The 26,050-nt window shown below is 43.8% G+C and overlaps 1 protein-coding gene across 1 annotated transcript in view; it reads left to right on the plus strand.

Moving 5' to 3' along the window:
* Positions 1 to 19,845, plus strand: part of LOC147733121 (uromodulin-like) — an 847,256-nt gene extending 827,411 nt beyond the window's left edge. The window contains exons 6-8 of the mRNA XM_086955851.1: positions 16,971 to 17,216; positions 19,515 to 19,674; positions 19,834 to 19,845. Coding sequence (XP_086811977.1) covers positions 16,971 to 17,216; positions 19,515 to 19,674; positions 19,834 to 19,845 — 418 coding nt within the window. The remainder of the gene's footprint in view (positions 1 to 16,970; positions 17,217 to 19,514; positions 19,675 to 19,833) is intronic.
* Positions 19,846 to 26,050: the final 6,205 nt, after the last annotated feature.

The raw sequence follows: 26,050 nt of genomic DNA on the forward strand, positions 1-26,050 counted from the left end.
ATACCATGAAATCACATAACAGATCCTCAGGACATTCTTCTACCAAACTTCACACCATTGAAACATCCAAACTTGCACACACCTTACACTCCATCTAGGGCAAATATACTAGCAACCTCTAGCAAACAAACATCCTGGGAAAGACTGGCAGCCAACCTTTGCCAAGGCTCAACCATCAATTGGAAGATATCACCCACAGTTTGCCACATTGTCGAAAGGATGAATACACTATCTACATGAACCCTCTAGCACATTTACGAGGCATGAAGGAGAAGCATGTGATGCCTAAGCCACTTAAACCAAGATGACACTTGACTAGAAGTGTAACTTTGTTTTTTGTGGAAAAGACAGAAACTTATAAAACAGATGTTAATGTCTACATACCTGGGAGGAGAAATTACCGGACTTAGAGGCAACTACCACACATTTGGAGAAAATAACTAAAAATAGTTTGACAAAGTCTAGAGGGTAAAGACAATTAGCATAATGCCTGTTTTTTGAATGAACGAAGATAAGCTACACAAAGGGAAGAGCATCCATTTTCGGGGGTTAAGGTCAAGGTGCCGAAAAGCAGTTGCCCGCCTTGTTGCCTCATAATCCAAGGAGGACTTTCATATCTAAAAAGCCATGGTCTTCCGTGTGCACCTTCATTTCACCTTTCCTAATTTTTACCTGATTGTTTTTCTAATTATTTACACACTACTATTTATACTTTTGCCACTAGATTAAAAATCCTTCCTTTGTCTTTCCTCTATTCACCCTCTCTTATCTCTACCATATTCTTTCGTGCCAATTCTTCTCTTTAACTTTTATTAGAAACATTTTAAATTAGCTACCAGTTACTGAACTAAAGATTAAAGACTTTCTGATTTGTTCTTTTTCAAATGTAATGATCAAATGATCATGACATCTGGAAATTAGTCTGACTTGCATTTTTAAAGGCATTGGCTGCAGAAAGAGCACCCTCTGTTGGACAAATTAGGATAATAATATTTGGCCTACCCTAGCAACTGTTACTCGATTTATCTTTATATCAAATCTCTGGCCCTCTTTTAATCGAAAAGATTTACATATTCAGTCTTAATACATTAAAACATATTTAACCACCAGTCACTGTACATTATTAAGTGCACATCCCTGTATTGTTCTTATATGTATAAAGGAAGGCTACGTTCTATTGTTTTATCTTGTGTTTGTTCACACTTGTGAAATGGAGGAGCCAAGTTCCTTTTGAGGGACCCACTGGGGCAGCAAGTCCCTTGGCCACAATTTCATTTAGCTAATATTGTTGGCAAGAGAAATTCCAGCATCACAAATGCTCACTCCTAACAACTCAGCTAGAAGACAACTCCCTTTCTACAGTGGGTGACTCAGCATTGTCCAATTTTACATGACAATTTCGCAAAGCCACCTTTGCGTGTAGAAGATTCTCTTAACCAAACTCCATCTGCTTGACTAGTAGAGGTTTGCAGATTCCCACTGCGCACTTCCAGCATGACTCTTCCAAGCAATTACGAATTCTGAAACACTTCTGGAGTCCACGCTACAACCTCCTGCTGATTAGTGGGTTTGCTTTTTTCCATAGTAAGCTCTTTTGAGTAGGGCCATTGCTAGAACCCCATGTGCCTTATTGAAGTGTTTCAAGGCATGCATAGATGTAATAGCCTAATACTAGAAATATTACCAGCCAAGGTTCAAATTGAGGTTTAAAAAAAACTGATACTCCAGTATTTGTAAAAATGCCCCACTTCCAGCTTCCACCACACGAGCCTCATTATTTTTCCTTTGATATGCTATAACTTGGGGGTCCTATTGAGTATAGTTAGCATATGAATCAACCAAAATCACTCTATTACTGCATACATCATTATAGGGAGATCATTAAGGGCCTGATTATGAGTATGGCGGTGTGGGAGCAGGGCAGCTCGCATCCTCAGGCCATGATGATAAAGGTGGCCCTTTAGGGCCCCTTGAGTTTCCTCACTGCCACAGGTTTCATGGAGGGCTCACCGCCATGAAATCTGTGGCGGTGTAGAAACTCGTAATAAGCTTTGCGATGCTGCAGCAGCACCGCAGCATATTGCGGCCTGGAGACCGCCATCCACTGCCAGGGATTGCAGATCCCTGGCAGTTGCGGCGATCCTATGGCGGTCAGACCAGGCGCGCAACACCCGTTGGACTCACCGGGCTTCAACCCCTTCCTCCCCTCCCCCCCCCCCACCCTTGTGAGTGGCAGCCCGGGATGAGACAGATCCCCGGCACACACAGCCACACCAGAATGTTTCACAGGTCTTTAAGAGACCATTTGAATGTTAATTAGGCTTGCTGTTGTTTCACCCCTTGTTGAATAACCTGCAGCTCCATTCTGCCTACTGATTAAAGGTTCAGCCCCACCACCCCCCCCCCCCCCCCCCCCCGAAATTTGGCTCTAGTTGCGCCTCTGGGTCAGACCACTGTAGTTGTAATACGGCGGACGGACCACTGGTGCGGGCGGTCACTGACCACCATGCACGTCTACCATGAATTTGTCTCATCGCTTTTGATCTTTTGGAAGTGGAAGAAATAAAGAACCTCTCTCCAACTTGCAGTTCATTTTTTCATCTCAGTGCTTTGTTTAACTGATAACATGGGGGTAGCTTTTGCGGGGAACGGGATTTTGATATCAATTTATGATTATGATAAATTTAATAAAGAATCCCATTCATCTGTTTTTGGATCGTTGATATCTGTCATTGAGGAAAGGACCACCCCCGCATTGGTTAGACAAACCCCATTAACTGACGCCACTCTGAAGAACCACTTACAACTGATGAAGTTTCAAAAGTTTATATAAAGATTAATTTGAATGCAATACAATCCACTCAGGATAAAATCTCAAAGTATACAAAATACAAAATCAGCTACAATATCAGCCGCTTAAGCTTCGGTGTGAAGTGGTTCTTTCTGCGTCATCTGCAGTAAGATAAAACAATAATCAAGTTAAACTGTCCCTACTCTATGCTATGTGACGTCCCTACTTCGCAAGTTCCTTCCCTAAAAAGGTGTCAGCAGTTTGACTTCCTAAGAAGTTCAAACTCTCTTAGCCTCTAAAGGAAATCTTAAGTTCAGAAGCAGTACCCTATCTGCCTACCCATCCGCTCTCTAAGGGTCCTCGGCCTACTGCTCCTATGCGCTTCTGATGTCTCAGCGCATCTGCTCAAGGCATCTATCCTTCGCCCTTGCTCTGAGCAATTCGTCTCGCTGTTCCTAATCTCCCAATTGCTACCTCCTCCCCGGGGTGCTGTCCCTAAAATACACAATCACAGTGTGAGTGGAACGCCCCTTGACGCCCACCACGGACTTTCCCCGATGATGTCAACTTCCTGCTTCTTCCATTGGTCCACTCCTCGCGTCGTCCGTTAAGTTGACCCTTCTCCTTTGGATGTCATCTTCATCATTTCATCGTCGACATTTATTAACTCTTTCAGATCATGTAACATATGAAATTTAGACAAAGCCTTAACTTTATGTCTCTTAACTTGACCCTGCTAGGTCCTGTGAATGGTCTTGTCAAAACATAGTCCACCTCAAAAGTGTCTCTCCTCACATTCGAGCAATAAGCTCCGTCCGGCATTGTCACCTTAAATCTAACAAGTGCTAGACTCCTCGGCTCTCATGTCCACATCAAGCTATTTACGACCTTCACAAGACCACTAAATTACATTTCATGTGACTATGCTCCTTCGAGCTCTTGACCAGTTAGGTTACATACACAAATGACCTAAACTCTTCCAACATTCCTACAGAAATCCTCTACACAGCATAACCTTTGGCATACATTTATATTCGTATTTTAACAAAAGCCTTAGTTATACTTAAACATTCTACATCAAATACATGAAATACATAGAATACGACTGCATAGAATATAACTTATGCATTTTCCTTGGTTACATCTTTATGTGAGGTCTTTTATACATTTATCCACGTTTCTCCACGTTTACGTCTTTCCATGTTACATTTCTCGCCGCTTCTCCAATTCAAAGTTACACATGTTTAAAGTTACACACGTACACGAATTCTACTGTGCACGTTCTACATTTCATACACATTTCTACACATTTACCCTTCATGTATACGGGTCTTCTAAACCTAATGCATTTTAACGTGTGAATACATTTACATTTCCTATACCATGTTATCACCTTCATTGGCCTTTATGCTATAGTCGCCAACTTCACATTACGATGTGCGTTTCATTCCTACGTTTATAACATATACGTCTAGATATGGTTACTATATACTTTCTATTCAAATTGCGCTCTCTCAGTTCCCCCCTTTGATGACTTTTAGGAGTCATCACTAAAAGCAATTTGAATACATCACTTATACCGAACTAGTTACATCTGTTCCTCTTTTTATCGATTCAAGTGTTCTCAAACTTTTATACTGTTGATCTTGTAGAACAGCTAGTCTCCTTTCTTGGTCTCTCATCGATCTTTGTAACTGGTTCGACCTATACCATTTATACAATTTTACTAATCCTAATAATGTAATTATACAGATTACTACTATTAATACAGGCTTCAAAATGTACCAAACTATACCTCTGCCTATATTAGCAAACCAACTTCCAACCTTTCCCACTCCATGTCCTACTTTTTCCCAAACATTTATTTTTGATAAGTCTTCAATGTCTTGATGAATTTGTGTAATGTTCTGTATGACTTTCTCAAGTGGTTTTGAATTATCAGGAATATAAGTACAACATTCCTGAACTTTCAAAGCTTTACAAACTCCGCCTTCTTTTGCTAATATTACATCTAAAGCAAGTCTGTTTTGTAAAACCATTGCTCTAATCGACTGCATTTCACCCTCTACTAACATTAAAGATCTTGCAGTGCTGGCAGACAATCTATCCACGACTGTCGCTAACCTTCTAATCTTAACATCGTTAAGAATCAAACCTAACAATGGAAACATCGCTCCAAATACATCTCCTACTACTTCTGCATCTCCTACTTCCCTTTTCGTTCTCCTCGAAGCCTTTCCTTCTATTATCGCCAAATCCTTTGCATGATATATTTTGGGGAAGACAATTGCCAAGTAACACGAACCATACCAATTATCTGGAAGTTTTACATAGGCATTTCTCCCACATACAAAATACACATTCGGAATAGCTTGCATCCCTTTCATAAAATCCTTTGTGTAGTGCTCTAACCTAAAAGAGTGCTCGCAACTAACTTCACCTACAAATTCACTCTCATAATACGTTTTGCTTCGAGTTAAACATAACTTTCCTTTCTGCGTTCTATCCAATGCTATTGGACCATTGCTACCTTTCCTTTTATGTGCCTTCTCTTCTTCTGTCCAATCTATTTTCCATTGTCCTGACATTTTTAGAATCTTCTGCCGTCTGCATCGATCATCTACTTGTGCTATAAACCTTTTCTCTACTTCTGATACTTTGCAAGTCAGATTATTTCTACGTGCATATGATGTATCTAATGTATCCCAAGGAAGAAAGAATTTAGCCAGTCTATCTTCCTTTTTGTAGTAGTCCCACTTATTCATTTGCTTATAATTCGGAACTTCAGGCAGTACCGAATCATAATTTGAAAAGTAGTACTCAAACCCTTCTCTACCGTAGAATATACTAAGCAGTAAACTACAAGTTATCCCATACGTTAATGGGATATGGTGATATCTAATGCCTTCGTCTACAGAAGCCGGCAATTGCATACAAACGTAGCAATCTTTGGCCTCCATGGCATCGATATATTCATACAATAATTTGGCATATGCATTTGACCTAAAATTTCCCTGTGACTCGTCTATGTGTAATCTACGAGCTTCATCTGCAAGTAACGCCTTTTCACGTATAACATTGCTCTCCTCCTTCTTTCCCACAAGAGCGGGTTTCAAAGTCGTTACAATTTTTACATTTGCTATTCTTTTATCGTTTTCATGTCCTGTCATGTAAGATATCGTTACTACTATGATTATGAGAAATATCACTATTGCTATAAGTGTACCTATTATACATCTAGCTTTTCTGTTTGGGTTGCCGTTCTCCATGTTATCAAAACAGCGTACCTCGTTCTCTAGCGAAAGTCCTCTCTTTTCAGTCTTCGGTTGCTTGTTTGCTTTCACAGTCTTTAAAGTGCTTTTTATTAACAGGTATCCTTTTTCACCACAATGTCTTTTTCTCTTCTTAGCAGCAGACAACCCTAGCCCTTCTCCGTCCTCTAAATGTAATCCCTAATTTTATTCTTCTTTCCACTCGGCGCTAGGTTATCTTCTTCTTTATAACATACGTACAAAAGTCTTTTATGCATCAACAATTATTGTCGGACCTGCAGCTTTCACAACAATAATTAACAGTTCAAAACGAATAACTTTTTCTTCTTCTTCTGTCATTTGCTGACCAGCTGTTGGAAATTGTAGTCTTTTTAGCACTAAATCTTGAATTTTACTCAAACGTGGGGGTCGGGGAAGTGTGAAAGTCAGTAACCCCTCAGTCTCAAGCCCAGGCGCCAACATCCATATCTCCACTGTCACGACTGGATCGAGAGTGGTTACTTTCACACTCTTCACTCTCCCAGATTTCTGTCCCCAATACATCTGCTAGATAAGTCCACTCTGGGGTGGCGTACCTTCTGCAGGGCACACGTACCCTTCTTGATCTTCGTGGACTCTCAGTTCCCGAATCTGTCGTTTCTTCCTCCTGGTCCGATTCTTCAGCGATCGGGGCAAGAGTTCTTTCCTTTTTCCTTTCCGAACTTGGCCTTTTCCTTCTCTCCGGCCAACTGGCTTCTTCACTCTTTGTCTTTCCGCTCCTTGTTCTAGGACCTGTCTCTTGGTCACTCTCAATTTGCTCGATATCTGTGTCGGATTCCCAACTACTTTCCTCTCCTGAGGCAACTTCGGTCCCACTCGTGTCCTGACCTTCGTCGCCCTGTTCCAACACAGTTTCAGCTTCTTCGATCACCTCCACAGCTTGGCTTTCCCCCTCTATGGCTTCTCCGCTTCCCGCCGGATTCTCATCCGAGAGAGGAGCTGTCTCTTCTGGAGGTGTTGGCACTCTTCGGGTGTGTGAGGCATGTATCCAGTTTGGCAGCCCTCCACACTTCACTGCAGTATTCGTTACAAGTATGACTTGAAACGGTCCTCTCCAACGCACGTCTAAGCAGTTCTTCCTGACATGCTTCTTCACCAGGACCCAGTCTCCTGGACTCAGGTCATGGCACAAGTCTTGTACTGATGGAACCTCTGCAGCCTGGACCTGGAGGGACACAGAATTAACGGCATCAGATAGTCCCTTGCAGTAGTCCAAGATCAAATCGTCTGTGATGTTCACTAGCGCTGCAGTCGGAACCGATGGCAACCTCATAGCTCTCCCCATTAGCACTTCATGTGGAGAGAGGCCTGTTCTTCTATCTGGTGTGCTACGTATACTCATGAGAACTACTGGAAGTGCGTCTGGCCAACTCAGGGATGTCGATGAACAAACTTTAGCCAGTCTGGACTTGATAGTACTGTTAATTTGCTCTACGATCCCTGAAGCTTCTGGTCGATAGCTGCAGTGTAACTTCTGATCGATATTTAAAGCTGAACACAGCATCTTCACCACTTCGCTATTGAAATGAGTTCCTCTGTCCGATTCCAAAGAGGATGGCACCCCAAACCTCGGTATCAACTCTCTAAGTAACAATTTTGCTACTGTAAGTGTATCGCACCTACGTGTAGGGTAAGCTTCAACCCATCTAGAAAATATGCAAACAATCACTAGCACGTATCTGAGTCTGTTGCACGGAGGCATTTCTATGAAGTCAATCTGCATCCTATTGAAAGGCCCCCCAGACCTTCCTATGTGACTCAAGGTGACTGGTGTTCTCTTACCCACATTTAGTTGCTGACAGATCGTACATCGCTGACACACTGCTTCTGCCGCTACTCTAAATTTAGGGTTAAACCACGTTTGTCTGAATACTCTCACCATAGCATCTCTTCCTATGTGTGCTGGTCCATGCAATTTCCTTGCCATTGGACTAATGAGTACATTTGGTAATACTGCCCTTCCGTCGGCAGACACCCAGAAATTCATTTCGCTTTTCTCGCACCCTGCTGTTTCCCAGCCCTTTTTCTCATCATCTGGTGCATTTTCCTGTACTGCTCTCAATTCATCCCACGTATCTACAGTGTCTAACAACATGGTCAATTCAGTCATTTCCTGGATTCCCCCCACTTTTGCATCAGTGTGAGAATATCCCTGCTCTGCGCAGTAACGCGCTACTTCATCTGCGTATTTATTTCCTAGTGATACAAAATCCGTATTTTTTGTGTGTGCTACACATTTGACCACAGCTATGGCCAAAGGTTTTTGCAAAGCCTCTAACAGAAGTTTCACGAATTCTCCATTCCTAATAGGAGAACCCGAGGAGGTCATGTAACCTCTTTGAGACCACAACTGCCCGTAATCATGAACTACGCCGAAACCATACTGACTATCGGTGTATATAGTGACTCGAAGTCTATCGCCTGCTAAGCAAGCACGAGTCAAAGCCACAATTTCAGCTACCTGCGCGGAGTGTACTCCTTCCAGGCAAGCGGCTTCTATAACTCTGGTAATCGTGCATACTGCATAAGCTGCTCTCAGCTGACCGACATCGTTCCTTACGCATGAACCATCAACGAAGAAAATTTCGTCTGGGTCTGTCAATGGCTCATCTACGATATCAGGTCTCGGTTTGGTACATAGTTCAGTCACATCGAGGCAGTCATGTTCTGTACAATTTTCATCTTCCACTTCATTCGGAAGTGGCATCAAGGTTGCAGGATTCAAGACAGAGCATCTCTTTAGGGTCACATTCTCGGCAGCCAGTATGACCTGCTCGTAGCGTGTGAGCCTGCTATTCGTCAGATGCTGAGTCTTCGTCCTTGTCATTAACAGTTCTACAGAATGTGGTACATACACTTCTAACGGATGACCCATAACTACGCTTTCAGATCTTTCAATGCTGACACCCGTTGCAGCTACGGATTTGAGACATCCGGGCAACGCTGCGGCTACTGGATCTAATGTAGCCGAAAAGTACGCCACTGGCCTGCGCGCATCTCCATGGACCTGTGCCAATACCGCTAAAGCGCATCCCTCTCTCTCGCAGCAGTAAAGCAAAAAAGGTTTCTTATAATCTGGCATCCCTAAAGCCGGGGCACGACATAAGTCCTCCCTCAGCTGCAAAAACGCCATCAAACAATCTTTGTCCCATGGTACCGGATCGCTTACTCCTTTGTGCGTCAGTTGTAATAACGGTTTTGCCTTCAGCGAAAAGTTTGCTATCCACTGTCGACAATAACCAACCATGCCTAGAAACATCCTGACTTCTCTTTGTGTTGTAGGCGCGTTCATTTTCATAATCGCCTCTATTCTATCTGGAGACACCTTCCGCTTTCCTTTTTCAATCCTGTGGCCCAAGTATTGCACCTCAGTCTTACAATATTGCAACTTACTTGGAGACACCTTGTGTCCGTTCTCAGCCAAGTGATTTAACAAGGTGATGGTGTCTTCTTTGCAAGCTTCCTCAGTTTCTGACGCAACCAGGAGGTCGTCTATGTACTGGACCAGAACTGAATTCTTGGGCAGTACTAGACTCTCGAGATTTCGTTTCAATAACTGGTTAAAGATCGATGGGCTTTCTGTATACCCCTGAGGGATACGACACCATGTTAAGACGCGATCTTCCAGCTTGAAAGCGAAAAGATATTGGCTCTCTTCATCTAACGGTATCGAAAAGAAAGCCTGGCACAAATCTATCACGGTAAACCATTCAGCTTGGAACGGTATCTGAAACAATATCACTGATGGATTCGGTACCACTGGACAACATGAGACAACAATGTTATTAATCTTCCGAAGATCTTGCACTATTCTGTATTTTCCACTAGGTTTCTGCAAACCCATGATCGGGGAGTTACACGGACTGCCCACAATCTCCTTCAGTATTCCCTGCTTAATCATGGATTCGATCACAGGCTTAATCCCTGCAATCGTCTCTGGCGTTAGCTTATACTGTGGTGTTCTTGGATACTCAGCATGGGGTCTTACCAAGATTTTTACCGGTTCCACTCCTTTGATCAATCCTATTTCTTCCCCAGAAAAATCCCATACCTCAGCTGAGACTTTCTCCCTCAAATCTTGTGGAAGCTCCTCCACTGTTAAGGTAGGATAAAGTTCCACGCATTCCCTTGAGTTTACAACTTTGAAATCTGCGTCCTCATCATTGGTCTGCACTTCTACTCCCTCAGGGGTGCAATGTATCGTGCAATTCAGTTTGCACAGCAAATCTCTCCCTAATAAGCACACAGGACTAGAATCGCAGATCACAAACTGATGTTCGTCACTGTAATTCCCTATTCTTACTGACACTGGTTCGGTCAAGGGATTTGTCATCCTCTTGTTTGCAACTCCTACCACCTGAACCATTTCTCCTGATATTGGCAGACCCGGGACTACTGCAGATCTCAACGTAGATCGAGTGGCCCCTGTATCCACCAAAAAGGTTGTAGGACATCCCGCTATTTCAGCCTCTACGTATGGTCCTCTCTGATCTACTTCCAAGGCGGCTCCTAGAGTACAGTCTTCGTCCCTACTCGCCCGCTGCCCTGTAAGAGGATCAACGTAGTAACATTCCTCTCCTCCTACAAACAATGGCATCTGTCTGTAGGTTTTCCCTCCGTTTGAGATGCGAGGTGGTTGAGGAAACGGGGCTCGAGGAGTCTGAGTCCCCCCTTTGACAAACTTGCCCTTCGGGACTGTGGCTCCCTTAACCACGTTGTTCTGAACCTCTTCCTCCTCCTGCTCTAATTCCCCTGTCTCAACATTGTAAGGACACTCGCGTCGCCAGTGTCCCACCTCATTACACTGATGGCATCTCGTCGTCTTTTTCAGTGTCGCGATATCCATTCTCGGTCTCGGTCTTTCTTCCTCGTCTCTGCTCTGATTATTCTGTTTCTTTGCCTGCGTTCCTGTTCCCTGCTGCCGCGGTTTATCCTTTCCAGCAGCTTGCATTTGCACTAGCATTAACTTTTCTTTAAGCTTCTTCGCCTTCGAGTCTATCTCGTCACTACAATACCTTGCATACCTCAGAATCTCATCCAAGGGTTTGTTCTGCCAACAGATCAGATGCTGTTGGATCATTAGGCATATTTCTGGTCTTAATCCTAAGACAAACTTTGAAACAAACTGTCCTATGTCCTTGGGATCCATCACATCTAATCCGCTGTATTGCTTGAATGCTTTCAGCAATCGCTCGTAAAACTCATGCACTGTTTCTTTCGGCTCTTGGGTAGTCCGATCTATCTTTACCCAGTCTATGTCTTGTACCGGCACTTTCTCTTTTAGCCATGTTATTACTCTCTCGTACTTTTCCATGACTCTATCAGATGGACCATTCGTCCGGGTATCTCTTGATGGCTCAGAAGTGGGCCACTCAACACTACGCTTGCACGCCGTCCACAAGTCTCCGGGTACTACGATATCGAACAGTGTGTTCAAATCGATCCATAGTACCTTCGAGATCTTCACGAATCTCTCTACCTGCTTATACCACTCGACAGGATTATCCCTAAGCTTTGGGAAGGAATTGGTGAATGCCGCCAAATCCCCCCTACTCCAAGGCACATGAACGTAACTTCCATTCGCGATTTCTCGCAAAGGGAAGGCTTCCATTCGCATCAAGCCTGTGTCCTGGGAGCCCTCAAGTACACTCCGTCTAACGGAGCCCTTTCTGGACCATCTTTCCTCCCATCTATCTAGATCTCTCCATATTCTGATACTTACGATCAATTCCCTTATGTGTACTTTCAGCGCGATCGTTCTGCGATCATCCAAATCCTGATCCGTGCAAGTTAGCCTATGGTTACTCTGTAAAGCCTTAGTTCGTGACAGGTCTACCATGTACCTGTTTGCTAAATTAGATAAGTTCTCGTGAACTGACCTCGCTCTTCGAGTAATATCTTTGGATAGAAACAGTATCTCATCTGGTGTATATGAGTTTAATCTCTCTAATGGCACAGTGCCATCAATCAATTCATCCAGATCTGCCTTCAAACTCATCACATCAAGCCGTTTCGCTTTTATTTCAGCTTTCAGCATTTCAGTTCTATGTTCCTCTCTCATATCCCTCTCACCTCCACTATGCGCCCTACGCCTGAGCACAGGTGAGTTATGAGGAGTCTTCCTTCCATCTCTTCGTTCCCACCCTTCTAGATCCCAAGCCTTTCCATCTCCACGTGGGGTATGGTGGAATAATGCTCCGTCCCCCAACCCTACATTCCGATTTCTAAGCTCGGTTTCTCCAGATGTGAGATAGGATCCACCGTTCGGTTCTAACCCATTATAACTTGCTTGTTGTCTGGTGTCACTTAACAAACGATAGGGTCCGTCACGACCCTCCATGTTCCCGTGATCTCTTTCGCGATCACCAGAAGAATGGCGAGACGTTTCGCGACTCCCTATGTTTTCGTGACTCCGACCACTATCCCCGGATGCATGTCGAGACGCTTCGCGACTCTCCATATTTCCGTGACTCCAATGTCTCGCATTCTCACCTGGGGCATGGTGTGTGCACCTGAAGGTATTCCGGTACTCCTGTGTCCTATGTTCCCCTTCACTGAAGGTGACACGAGGCACTTCGCCACACCCTGCACTTCTGTCTTCGCACATTAGCCTATTGCTGTTATCAGTGGGATAAGTATCTCTTCTGCTCTCTTGGCTTCCTCCCTCCCACTCGGGGCTGCTTTCGCCAGCTCCACAATGAGAGAGAATCCTGTTATCCTGCTCTCTCCACTCGGATCCCGTTTCTAAACTTTTATTCCGAGCCTCCTCGGCAGCGTCCCATTCTCTCAGGTATTCCCTTAATTCCTTATGGGTTTTTGGTTTAGGACCCCTCAAATCCATTGGCCCTCTTCGATCTCCCTGTTCTACTCTGGGACCTGTTGCAGAATCTAATGGGGTACTCCGACTTATTGGTGCTCGTATCTGCCTGTGGGAATTCGTTGTGGCATTCCTATTCTCTTCTTCTGCTCTTTCATTACCCCATCGTGCCTGTTCCTCCTGCTGGACCCCTTCCGGGTTGTAGATTGACACAATAGGGCCTATGGTGACCGGGACCTGCAAAGCGTCCGGCATTTGGTATGACCTAGCGCATTGCGTCTCCGGCACCTTCTGGACCACAAATCTTCCCACTACTCTCTGTTCAGGACTAGCTTGGGGTATTTCTACGGTCTTAGTAGCGTCCCACTCTGTTACTGGGATCGACTTATACTCCCCCCACCTAGTTCCGTCCACTTGCGGTAATATGGGACTCGCAAGTTCACCGCTGTATGGAGGTGGTTTATCTGTTAACAACCTGTCTATTAGATCCTCCTCCGACTCACTTTCCTCATCTTCCTGTTCTAGGGGTTTCCTTTCTCCTGTGGCCTCTATCATGGTGAACAGTTTGTCCGCTTCTACCTTCTGCACCCTCCATTTCTTAGCTTCTTCGTCCCATTTAGCATCCTGCACTGCCTTTACTGATCTTCTCACTCTTTCTTGGCGCCTTTTTACGCCCCTTTCGTGTGCTGTTCTAAACCACACACCAAGAGCTTCAAACTGTGTTGGCCTCGGTAGAGGTCTCATTGAAAGCATTGTCGCCTTCAGTTGGTTCAACACTTCTAATTTAAACGTTCCAAATCTTGGAAACGCTAGTTCTTTTTGCCCTTCTGTTAGCCTATGCCACTCGGAAATCCACAGTATTGAGTGTAAGCCTACATTTACTGCCATATGATATGCTGGTGTGCCTTCTGGTGGAGCTTCTTCTCCGGCATATAAATTTCTCCTTTTCTTTTTAAAGATTTTCCCTAAACCCTTAAAGCACTTCATTTTGTTTACGTACGATATTTCTTACTTATTTGCGTCTAGATAACAACCACCAATCCCTGTGCGACTCTCGCTAATCAGCCTATCCCAGCACGGTTCTACGCTGACGTCACTTCTCTCTTCTTCAGCAGCTTCTCTCGTTTCTCAACTCGTCTCACGATTTCACATGCGTTTTCATTCATACATTGAAAAATGACTACTTCCGTCCAAGCGATCACTTTTCTCTGACTGTACGGCCACAGTCTAACTGTAATTGTCACCTCAACTGGCACAGCGTCTTTCCTCTTACGGTCGGACACTTGCCTCAACTGATAGGTTACTTACACACAGTAACGTACGACCAGCGTCCGCTACTCATTCACTCACACATACGCTCCCCCTATCATCGGTCTGTCGGGAAATCAATGGTACCTCATGACCCCCTTTCAATGGTAGACAAATTACCCTGGGTGTTCGATACACCCGAACCACTTAAGTCCTCTGGACATAAGATTTCATCCAGTTGCGCGCGCTCACAACTTTCCCTCAATCACACTACAGGCATTCAACTCCGCTTGACATTACAACACAGGAACAACATAAAACACCGCAATCTTACAACGCATGACCCTTATACTCACTCTCGACCGACTCTGCTGCTTTTCTCTCGACGCACCGTCAGCACCGTCTTCGGCTGCAACTCTTCTTCTGGTCGACGATGACTAGGGACCTTGGGGTAAACTAACCTGGCCTAGGTCGTCTTCCTCAAGAAGATAACCATCAAATTCTGCTACCAACTGCGGGGAACGGGATTTTGATATCAATTTATGATTATGATAAATTTAATAAAGAATCCCATTCATCTGTTTTTGGATCGTTGATATCTGTCATTGAGGAAAGGACCACCCCCGCATTGGTTAGACAAACCCCATTAACTGACGCCACTCTGAAGAACCACTTACAACTGATGAAGTTTCAAAAGTTTATATAAAGATTAATTTGAATGCAATACAATCCACTCAGGATAAAATCTCAAAGTATACAAAATACAAAATCAGCTACAATATCAGCCGCTTAAGCTTCGGTGTGAAGTGGTTCTTTCTGCGTCATCTGCAGTAAGATAAAACAATAATCAAGTTAAACTGTCCCTACTCTATGCTATGTGACGTCCCTACTTCGCAAGTTCCTTCCCTAAAAAGGTGTCAGCAGTTTGACTTCCTAAGAAGTTCAAACTCTCTTAGCCTCTAAAGGAAATCTTAAGTTCAGAAGCAGTACCCTATCTGCCTACCCATCCGCTCTCTAAGGGTCCTCGGCCTACTGCTCCTATGCGCTTCTGATGTCTCAGCGCATCTGCTCAAGGCATCTATCCTTCGCCCTTGCTCTGAGCAATTCGTCTCGCTGTTCCTAATCTCCCAATTGCTACCTCCTCCCCGGGGTGCTGTCCCTAAAATACACAATCACAGTGTGAGTGGAACGCCCCTTGACGCCCACCACGGACTTTCCCCGATGATGTCAACTTCCTGCTTCTTCCATTGGTCCACTCCTCGCGTCGTCCGTTAAGTTGACCCTTCTCCTTTGGATGTCATCTTCATCATTTCATCGTCGACATTTATTAACTCTTTCAGATCATGTAACATATGAAATTTAGACAAAGCCTTAACTTTATGTCTCTTAACTTGACCCTGCTAGGTCCTGTGAATGGTCTTGTCAAAACATAGTCCACCTCAAAAGTGTCTCTCCTCACATTCGAGCAATAAGCTCCGTCCGGCATTGTCACCTTAAATCTAACAAGTGCTAGACTCCTCGGCTCTCATGTCCACATCAAGCTATTTACGACCTTCACAAGACCACTAAATTACATTTCATGTGACTATGCTCCTTCGAGCTCTTGACCAGTTAGGTTACATACACAAATGACCTAAACTCTTCCAACATTCCTACAGAAATCCTCTACACAGCATAACCTTTGGCATACATTTATATTCGTATTTTAACAAAAGCCTTAGTTATACTTAAACATTCTACATCAAATACATGAAATACATAGAATACGACTGCATAGAATATAACTTATGCATTTTCCTTGGTTACATCTTTATGTGAGGTCTTTTATACATTTATCCACGTTTCTCCACGTTTACGTCTTTCCATGTTACATTTCTCGCCGCTTCTCCAATTCAAAGTTACACATGTTTAAAGTTACACACGTACACGAATTCTACTGTGCACGTTCTACATTTCATACACATTTCTACACATTTACCCTTCATGTATATGGGTCTTCTAAACCTAATGCATTTTAACGTGTGAATACATTTACATTTCCTATACCATGTTATCACCTTCATTGGCCTTTATGCTATAGTCGCCAACTTCACATTACGATGTGCGTTTCATTCCTACGTTTATAACATATACGTCTAGATATGGTTACTATATACTTTCTATTCAAATTGCGCTCTCTCACTTTCCTAATCTACTTGTGCCTGTCTATTTTCCATTTAACGTTCAGAAATGCAGTTTGCTTGTTCTGATTTGCATATTTAGCGAGATTTATTAACATAGCTGGCACTCATATTTGAAGATTACTTATTTTGCAAGAATGTCAGACACAACTGTCCTTCCTGTTTCACTCATCCCGTTTCTGAAAGCAGGTACAATACTCCATGTTGTACACAGCCTCATGATGCTTTGCACAGCAGGCACTCCCCTCGGTTAAGGTTATGTAAACATTTTCGCCTGTAACGTCACCTTCTTGATGACAAAGTGTTAGACCTGGTGGGCGTTGGTTCGGCGCCTGGAAGCTGTGTCGTTTTCGATATTGTGCATTATAAAGGCAAGGTAACATAATGAAATGCATTGTGTTCTTCAGACGTCAGATGCCGCTTTCAAATCACAAAACCTTTCTAGAAATCCCTTCACATCTGCAACGTCCATCCCCCACCACTGGCATTGCCTCTGCAGTCTCTTTAAAACTAAAGATTAACATTTTGAGGTTGTCAGTCAATCACTCAAGAAAGCAAACGTTATTATGTGCAAGACACTTGCTGTTCGGCGCTTATTTCTATTTTTATTTTTGCATGTGCAGGGCAGGATTTCTGCCCTCTGTGATTGGTTCGGGATCCATCACCACCTTCATGGCTGCCTACATGAATGAGGCCCTTACTGTTCCGTACACAATAGACGATGTACTGATGTTTGGAGACCCGCTCTACATTGGCATCTCCACTACATTCTCGGATGGAGACCTGTTTACACTGAGAGCAGACAAGTGCGTTGCCTCTCCAAGCAGCAACAACCCCGCTGAGCCCGGAGTGCTCTTAATATCAAACGGGTAAGTGGCCATTACACAAGTGAAAATAGTCTGCAGACCCTAAAGTTATATTAAAATCACATACGAAGTAAATAGGCAGAAAAGTAGAAATTAACTATTCTCCGATGTCATGAAAGTCAAAGATAAGTGTGACGTATGTACTTAGGGGGCCTGCACCTCCTTTGTTTGAAAAAGAGCAGCCACTTAAGTTGTAAACACAAACCCAGGGAAAGTCAATGAATGAATAAGCTATTGGGATAATTTGACTAGCGCCTACCTTTCACTTTAAGAGCACGCATCAAGAACTGAAAGAAACACGTTGGTATTCTATTCAGACAATAATTGAGGACGGGGTAGGAATTTAAGTGGAAATGCACACCTGGCAGACTGATGCAGTGAGCTCAGCTGTCGTTAAAACTTGCCCACAGGAAAAGGCGGCTGGAGGTCCCAAAGGATCCCTGCACATCCCAACACCTGTCCTGGCCCCGTCGCTGATGACAAAATACATTGCACACAACCCCTGACGGGTGCGTCATTTAGAGTTGATCCGGATTTATTTGGGAAAAGCTGACTCTCATCCGGTATTCTTGGTGCTCTCGCCACAGGGTCGGATTGGGATCACAATTCGGCCCGGGCACTGACGAAAAAAGTGGCCCACAGTCAAGAGGCGTGGCCCATATTTAAGGGGCGTGGCCTACATTCAAGGGGCGTGGCCCACATTCAAGGGGCGTGCCCTTTCATGAAACACCATTTGCACAGACAAGGAATGAAAGTGGGAGGATACTGTTCTTGCACAGGACACAGGGCCAAGGTGACAATGGCCTACATGCTGAGCAACTAAAAAAAAAACGCAAGGCCCCTTTTTGTCACAAAATTATTCCAGCCCTCAAGCACAGGAGCACCTGAAAAGCAGCAAAGCCCCTGCTATTACTAACCTACTTAGCCCTCCCCAGGCCTTCAGCAAAGGAGCACCTGAAAAGCAGCAAAGCCCCTGCTATTACTAACCTACTTAGCCCTCCGCAGACCTTCAGCTCAGGAGCACACGAACAGAGGTAAGGCCCCTGCAATTAGTAAATTAATCAACCCTCCAGGCCTTGGGAAAATGTCCTGGCAGGGGAGCACAAAACACAGCTTTCTGGGTCATCCAAGGTAGCCAGGGGGGAGGCTGAGGTGAAGCTGGTGCATGGGAAGTGCCTTCCCAGTGTGTTCTGGCAGTTTGAGTATTTACCATTTACTGTATTACCCTTGTACCTGTGTATGGTACCCTTTTGTAACTTGCACACGTCACTTTTCTCTTGTAAAACACTGTTTGCTCCTCTCACATTTTGTTTGCTTTCGATACTTGCACAAGTGCCACCATTGCCTACGTAACGTTTGTTCTTGTGCTGGAGTGTCTGCCATTTATTGCAGTATTATACCTCTACTTGTATTTTGTACGCTTTTGTAACCTTCACACATATCTCTTTTTCCTCCTGTAATGTATCGTTTACTCCTCTTGTATTTTGGTTGCTCACTATTGTCACTTTTGATTCATGTAACTTAAATTTTGCTTTTGTAATTTGTCCACTTATAATTTTCTCCTCATGTATTATTGCTGTTCCTAGTGTGAAGCGCTCTGACACCTTTGGGTAAAGTCCGTGCTATATAAAATCGCACAAATAAATAAATAAAACAAAAAATTCCAAACATCACCAGGCGCCCACAGCAAGACCCATTCTTCCTCGCCCACTATGCCTTGAATGTGAAGGGCTGTGGGCGAGGTGTTAATACTAACACCGTTTCTGAGCTGCATGTGCCCCAGGGGGCCGAGGTGCAAATGGCTCAAAGGCCTGAGAAACACCTGGCCCCCAGGGAGGCCGATTATTGCAAACAATCACCCCTGCCCAGCCTCAGCTTGATTGCTTGGCAGGGCAGGGGTGAAGGAGAGGCCACAGCTGACAATCGCTGTCCGGCCGCACAGCAAGGCTGCTTTCATTTTCTGTGTCTCTGTCTCCGTGCACTCTGTGGGCCAGTTTTTTTTTCTCCCCTTTCCTAGTCCACTCTCTGAGGACTGGGACAGGGGAGAAAAAAAACGGCCCACAGAGGGCACTGAGGCACCGGCCCTTCGGCCCATTCCCGAATGCCCGCCTTGCCAATCCGCCCCTGTCTCGCCAGTATTTTACAAGAGATCAGTCCTCGGAGCACTCGATGTCGTGGACTCTGCACTTCATCCATGGCTGTGGGTGGATCAGACGCACACAAACGCCAGCAAGACTGCAGGGGTGACTGTGGTATTAAAAGCAGTCTTCCAAATCTAACTCCACTCTCTTCTCCCAACAGCTGTCCAGTGACAAATGCAGTGGACGTAGAGATTATCCACAACGGTGATTCCCTGGAAGTTATGTTTAAGATAGTGGCCTTTGCCTTTCCAGGCCAGTCTGAAGCGTACATGAGCTGTGATGTATCTCTGTGCCCGAAGACAACACCAGACACCTGCAGGGTAAGTGATGAGGGGTGATGCAGAAAAGGAATTTAATTAATTTCCCATACCATCACTTGTGTAAATGAATGAGGTGGGGCTGCATCATGGGGGTGTGTTCAGTGCTGACACAAAGCAGATGTGTGCTCCTCTTTTAAGACTGTGTATACTTTGTTGTAGCTCTTTCCTTAGAGCAAATTCGGGGCCCCATAACCGCTCTGTGATGACTCAGAATCTACAACCGAGGCGAGTCATCAAATCAATGCATTTAGATAAAGAGAAGTACATCAGACTCCACCAGGAAGCCAGAGATGGTTAATGTTTCAAACCATAAAGGTTTATTAAAGGTTAAAAGTTTAAAGATTCAAAATCATCAAATCAGTATCAATAGGTAAAGAATACATAAATTGATTTAATGAATATAAAGTTAAAAATCAATCAAAGTTATATAGGGAAGAGAACAAACTAATATAAAGTTGACTCACAGAAAAAGTTAGGTAAAGTTGGCATTCCCATAAAACAGGTCCCCTAATCTGACCAAAACTGTATGCAAGCTTTCTGGAAAGGCTTCTAAGCTCTCTAACGCATTGCAGCTGCTTTAATCACACAATTCTATTATAACGCATTGCAGCTGCTTAAATCACACAATTCTAATATTTTGATGCACCTACGCGTGGTTCGCACAAAACAAACCAATCAGGTTAAAGCATACTGATATAAGCCTAACTCATTCGTTTCTCAGGCTCCTACACTATGAGGATTCCCTAAGTGACAGTCAAACTTACATTTATCTGCAAATTAACACGATACATTGGATCAGTCTGTGCTCTGCAGGTGTACTGTAATAAGTCATTAGAACATTCTACATTTAACATGTAAAGATTTCACATGAGAAAGGAAACAAGCATTGGCATTGCCAATAGGTCTCGCTTTATAAGGTACAAGGTTTAACCATGCAACAGGTGATGTTGTTGCACCAAGGATATTATGCTGCAAAACTAAATACTTATAAGGTCCCAAAAAGCGAGACCTATTGGCTATGCCAATTCTTGTTATTCCTGTGAGGGGTTGTGAAGGCAGGGCCCAGTGCTCTGCGTTGCCCCGGGGGCCTATAATTTTGTTAAGATGGCCCAGCCTAGAGGCAGCTGTGCTCTCGAATAAAACTGGTCAGGTATTCATTCATTCACATCTCGGCCAGAACTCATCTTGCAAGCTTTCACTGCTCCTTTGTCGAAAAAGTAAATCTCTTTGCCCATTCCGGAAACCACTCAAAGCGGCTTTCAAGCCTACAGATCACCGGCTCCCTCGATCTTTTTCTCTGGTTTTCATCAAGGTACATAGATTCCTGCTTACACGGACAGGAGGATTCTCCTTTTCCTTTCAAGTGACCAATATCTGAAGCCTTCCTCTTTTTCTTTGTTCATTCACCAACCATCTTGCATTTCAAAAAATCAACAACAAAAAATCCTATACAGTAATTAATGACTGTCTTATGTACTGAAGTAGGGAGTTAGCGTAAAAGAGTTTTCCAAAAATATTACATATAATCAATGAGTCACTCATCAGTGCCAGGTGATGCGACCTCCTGGTTAGCACATGCTCATCATTTGAAACAGAGGTGAGTTCAAGGCATGCTGGTGACCCAGTGATCTAAAGAGCAATAAACAGGGCTGATACATTGGCCCTGGTGCAGCGGAAGCGCAGGTTGTCATCCCAGTTTATCTAAGTCACTGATGGAAGCCAAAATGGGGAACTGACTACCCATCTGCTTCCTGTGAGCAAGGAGGGGATTTCTACAATGTTCCTATTAGATACAAGCTGCAGTCCAGATGCTCTAGTCCAGCATATTTCGCTTTAGAACACAGATGCCCTCAGTAGGTGCCAGGGGTCCACAAATGTCCAAAACATAACAATCAAAAATGACTAAATGTTGGGCCAAGGACATGACAATAGCACTCAGGGATACCGCAAGGATGTCCTGTATTTTATTCATTCATATTTTTTCATGATATAAATCTCTTCAGTGTGTATAAACATTAAAAAGATAAACATAAAATGGGTGATGCGTGAAAAGGGGGTGCGTCGGTGACACTCTTACAAAACTCGGAATGCATAGTGACAACTAGCTACTTTCTTTGTCCTCAGTAGTAAATACTGCTGGGTGGAGAAGAGAAGTGGGGTCGGGCTCTAAGGCCAACTTAGAGGGCTAAAAATTGATGTGTGGTATTCAGGTACAGGTGTGATACAGGGTCCTGCTCATTAAATATATAGACAAATAGAAAAAGAAGTATGAAATACCTCTAATCTGATCAGCCATTTGTCCTGATGCATATCATTATCATTGGTACATATCAAGCCTCGTTTAGGGTGTTGCAGCACCAGCCTTGCAGTGATACAGTACTTGGGGATTCGAATTATCCTGAAAATTATATTTTGGGGGTGATGTACAATGGCGGTTCCAAGCTTTTTATGTGGAATGGGGAGTTGCAGGGGAAACTGGTGCTACCACACTGATTTTTGCAGAAAATTCTGAATTCCGAACTGTTCTCTATGCACATATTCTGATTCTGAAAATCCACTGCCGGAATACAACATGTGGTATTACTGATTCGTTGTTATAGAGTTTCGGGTAGAAACTTTGTTTCTGCACAAATCAGTATTAGAAAGAAATCCAGGCCTTGTTTAAAAGAAAAAGGAAAGACATTTAGGTAGCGTGCTTGTCTTGCCAGACGGTGTCAGCATGATGTCCATACAATAGTGTAAGATGCCAGACACATGCAAGGCGCAAAAAGCAAAGCATTAACAATATACTCGTAGGAAATTCAGATCTTTTCGATAGCCCCCAGCAGGGGAAAGAAATTACTTAGGAAGAGATAGTAGAGTGAAAAGAAAGGAAAGGATGCAGTGTTGCGAGTGAAGAAGATGGATGTTGCTGGGAAAGGACGCAGAAGTTGGGAGCATGGCGAGGATGGGTAGAAAGGAATGAGTGTTGAAAATGAAGGCCGCCATCTCAATGAGCATGCTAGTGTGTTTAAAATAGGAAACAGAGCAAGCTGAAAAAATAACAAGCATTGGCCGCGCGGCCGTGAAAGTGACCGGGCAGCGCTATCGCGAAAGTGAAAGTGAAAGTGATCGGGATCGCGTTGCACTTAACGACCTGTGACGGAGGAAAGACAGATGGCGGCTGCCCGCGTGCACGCACGCGTAACCGCAAGCTTGAGGCCGGCCAAAGCCTGTGGTAGGACTTTCAAAACCCACTTACTAAATGTCTCGCAGTACAGCATATGCGCTGGCTCAGGTGAGACCTAAAAAGGACACATGCGTTTGTTAACTGTAGTTGGCTTCTTCTAGAAATAAAGAAATGCACATAATATCAAACAAGATGGCAACCAGATGTCAGTCATGTTAAAAAAGAAGCCTGCATTAGCCATGATCAATCCGAGTGATTCATTCTTAATGTAATGCAATATATCTGATATGAAAATAACTCCATGACCTTCTCTTGTGAAACCGTGAGCTGTGGTGCCACTTCCTGTTTCCAGACTATGCTGTCACCAGCTCATGCACTAACTCAGATACTGCCCGAAGTGTACGCGCTTCAGACAAAGCAATGTCTTAAAAGCAGGTCTCCCGTCTGCTCTGCGCCAGTCCACTTGTTTCATGATGTGTCCCCACGACTCGCATCACGAACAGGTGCCCTGGCTCATGTGCTTGCTCTGTTTAATGTGCATACAATGAATTCCTCTCAGTTAGTGCATGAGCTGCAGACCGTGCAGCTCATAAACAAAGTAAGTCAAAAACTGCTCACTGTGTCAGAGCTCTGCAACCATCTCATTAAGAGGGCGCTGGCTCAGAGCAGAGCTCAGTGCATGGTATTATTTTATGAGAGATGTCTAAAGTTAATATATACAATTCAAGATTTTCCCCAAAATAAAACTAAGTGCAGACAGCACAAGCCGGAAGCAGTAGTCGGAGATTGCCTCTGTCTTTTTCCACCTTGTGATGTCTCACGTTCATGCATTAACCATAGAATTTTCAAGTTATGTGAATGGACATTAGACACCTGAAACTCAGAATAGGCTGGTAGCTCTCCACTAAGTCAGTGCAGCTCTTTGCGGCACGAACACAGAGAAACTCAGAGTTAAGTGAAAGAGCGTTAGACAGTCAGTGCACTTACATCGAAAAAGGAAATAGCTGTCTCCTGTACGAGAGCACGTTAGTTATAGGGTCTCATGAGAGGAACAAAGTTGAGAGCAGGAAGGTGTTGTGACTTGATTCTCCCTAGTGCATCCTCTTCTTAGTTGCTCAGCCAGTATGAATGTGATGTCTGCGTGGAATGTTGGAATGCCTGATGACAGTGTGATTGGAATGTGAGTGTGCTTGTTGATATGTGAGGAATGACAGTTGAAGAGTGTAGGCTGAGCAACAACCATCTAGCTCCTGGTGGGACTTCTACAATATCTTATTTGATTCCCTTTTGGACATCTAATGAACTTAACAAGACTTACAACTTATATCTACTGGAGCAACTAATAAACCTTTACAGGGTAATACTTCATGGCTACCTCTGGTCATCCTTGAAATCTACTTATAACAGAAGGCACGAGTGTGCACGCAGAAAATCAAGGATCGGAGATCTGAGAAAGAAGTTTGTGAGTTCAAGAACATATTTTATGAGAGCCGTGAGGCGCAGGTGTGAGAGCAGAGTGGGGAGGGGCTCGGGGAGGTTCAAACATCCAAGTTTCAGATGGTTCACACGAGGATGGAGGTGGGGGTTTGGGGGGTTGAGTCCTAAGGCACAACTTTGTTCCGTTTACATGGTCATAAGGAAACTCACTGCACATAGCATAGATGGACCTGGCAAGTGAAGCTAATCGAATGATAGAAAAGAGGTAGTTTAAGACATAGAGTACTAGACAAGAGTGTTCAGATCATCCAGACTGAGCTATTCACCTCAAAATAAAACATTATCTCTTTGCAGAGCTCCGTGGTCAACTCCTATAAAGTAATAAACAGCACTGAAAATAATGCAATGGGCACTGTTAAGATATGAAGGAAGCTAGAATCAAACAAAATATCGAGGCACAATGTGATAAATCGATTTTCCAAGACCACACTATCTGGACCTCTTTATAATTCATACAGCGTAGAATTCCTCCCCACCTGATTCCAAGTGGATCAGTCTTTTTACATCCATGTCTCCTGGGTGTGGCGTGATCAACCCTGGATTTACCATGCACTGATTAAGCACTGTAAACTCATGTGTAGCCTCATTCCCCATTTTATGATGATAGGTGAGATTACATTGCGTTCCCTTGCCAGAAAACACCTTTCCCTTCCCTACTCTCCACACACTCTTCTAACCTCCAACCTCAACTGCATACGTTTACCACCTGCCTAAAATGTGGTGTTAATTGTATAAATGACTCCAAAATATTTGAAAATTCAGTAGTCCCACACAGTAAATTGCATATGGATGAGGTTTAGCTTGCATTAAACACAAGGAATCAGTTAAAATGTGTGATTTACCCATGCCTCCCTTTACTGTACAACTCAAAATGAGGGGCCAAGTGATGGTGCAGGGATTTGAGACCACGTGGTGTATCATTTATGAACAATGTGTGCATGTGGCAAACATTGGGTTGCATTCCTATGTTTACACACGGTATCCATGTATCTATGAATTTGGCATCTAATCATTACCGCAGAGGTGTAGAGAACATTTTAAAATTTAGGGCAAATTTTCTGAAGCTCCTGGCTAAGAAGACGGTGAAAAAATAATGTTTTTTTAATATGTTTTCACTTAGTAATACATTCATAAAATGAGTGCTGGCTGATAAAAACGTAACATGGACATCTGAACTAATCAAAACAGACGTCATGTGAGTAAATTGATGATTATGCACAGTGGCACAGCAAGGGTGCCATGGCGGAGATACCCCTTCGGGGATTTATTCAGGCGCTATAAAAGCACATAAATAATAATAATAATAATAATGGCCCTAATGCAAGAAAGACAGTGGCATTTTTGCCACCGGCTGAGTAGTCAAAGGCAGACAAAGTTTGGGTGCGGTGGGCCCTCACACCCCTGGGCCCTTGTGCCCTTGGGCTCCTGTACCTATTGCACCATTCTACACAAAAATCACAAAATCACACACTGTTCACTCTGAGGTAAGCCAAGCAATTTTTGCCCAGGTGTTGCATCTCATCCTGTCTCTAATTTTACAGCTTTTATGTGGACCATTGCCACATACACCAAGTATGGTGCATTCACCATCTTGTAGTTTCACTTTTGGCATTGTAGCCATGGAGTAAAAAACCCATCATGGAAGGTGCAGTTGGCGAGTTACTAGGACTGCCTGAAGATTTCACTCAAGCAGTCGTGACCTGTTTTAAA

The sequence above is a fragment of the Lissotriton vulgaris genome, chromosome 2_1 (assembly GCF_964263255.1).
Source record: "Lissotriton vulgaris chromosome 2_1, aLisVul1.2, whole genome shotgun sequence".
NCBI lineage: Eukaryota > Metazoa > Chordata > Amphibia > Caudata > Salamandridae > Lissotriton > Lissotriton vulgaris.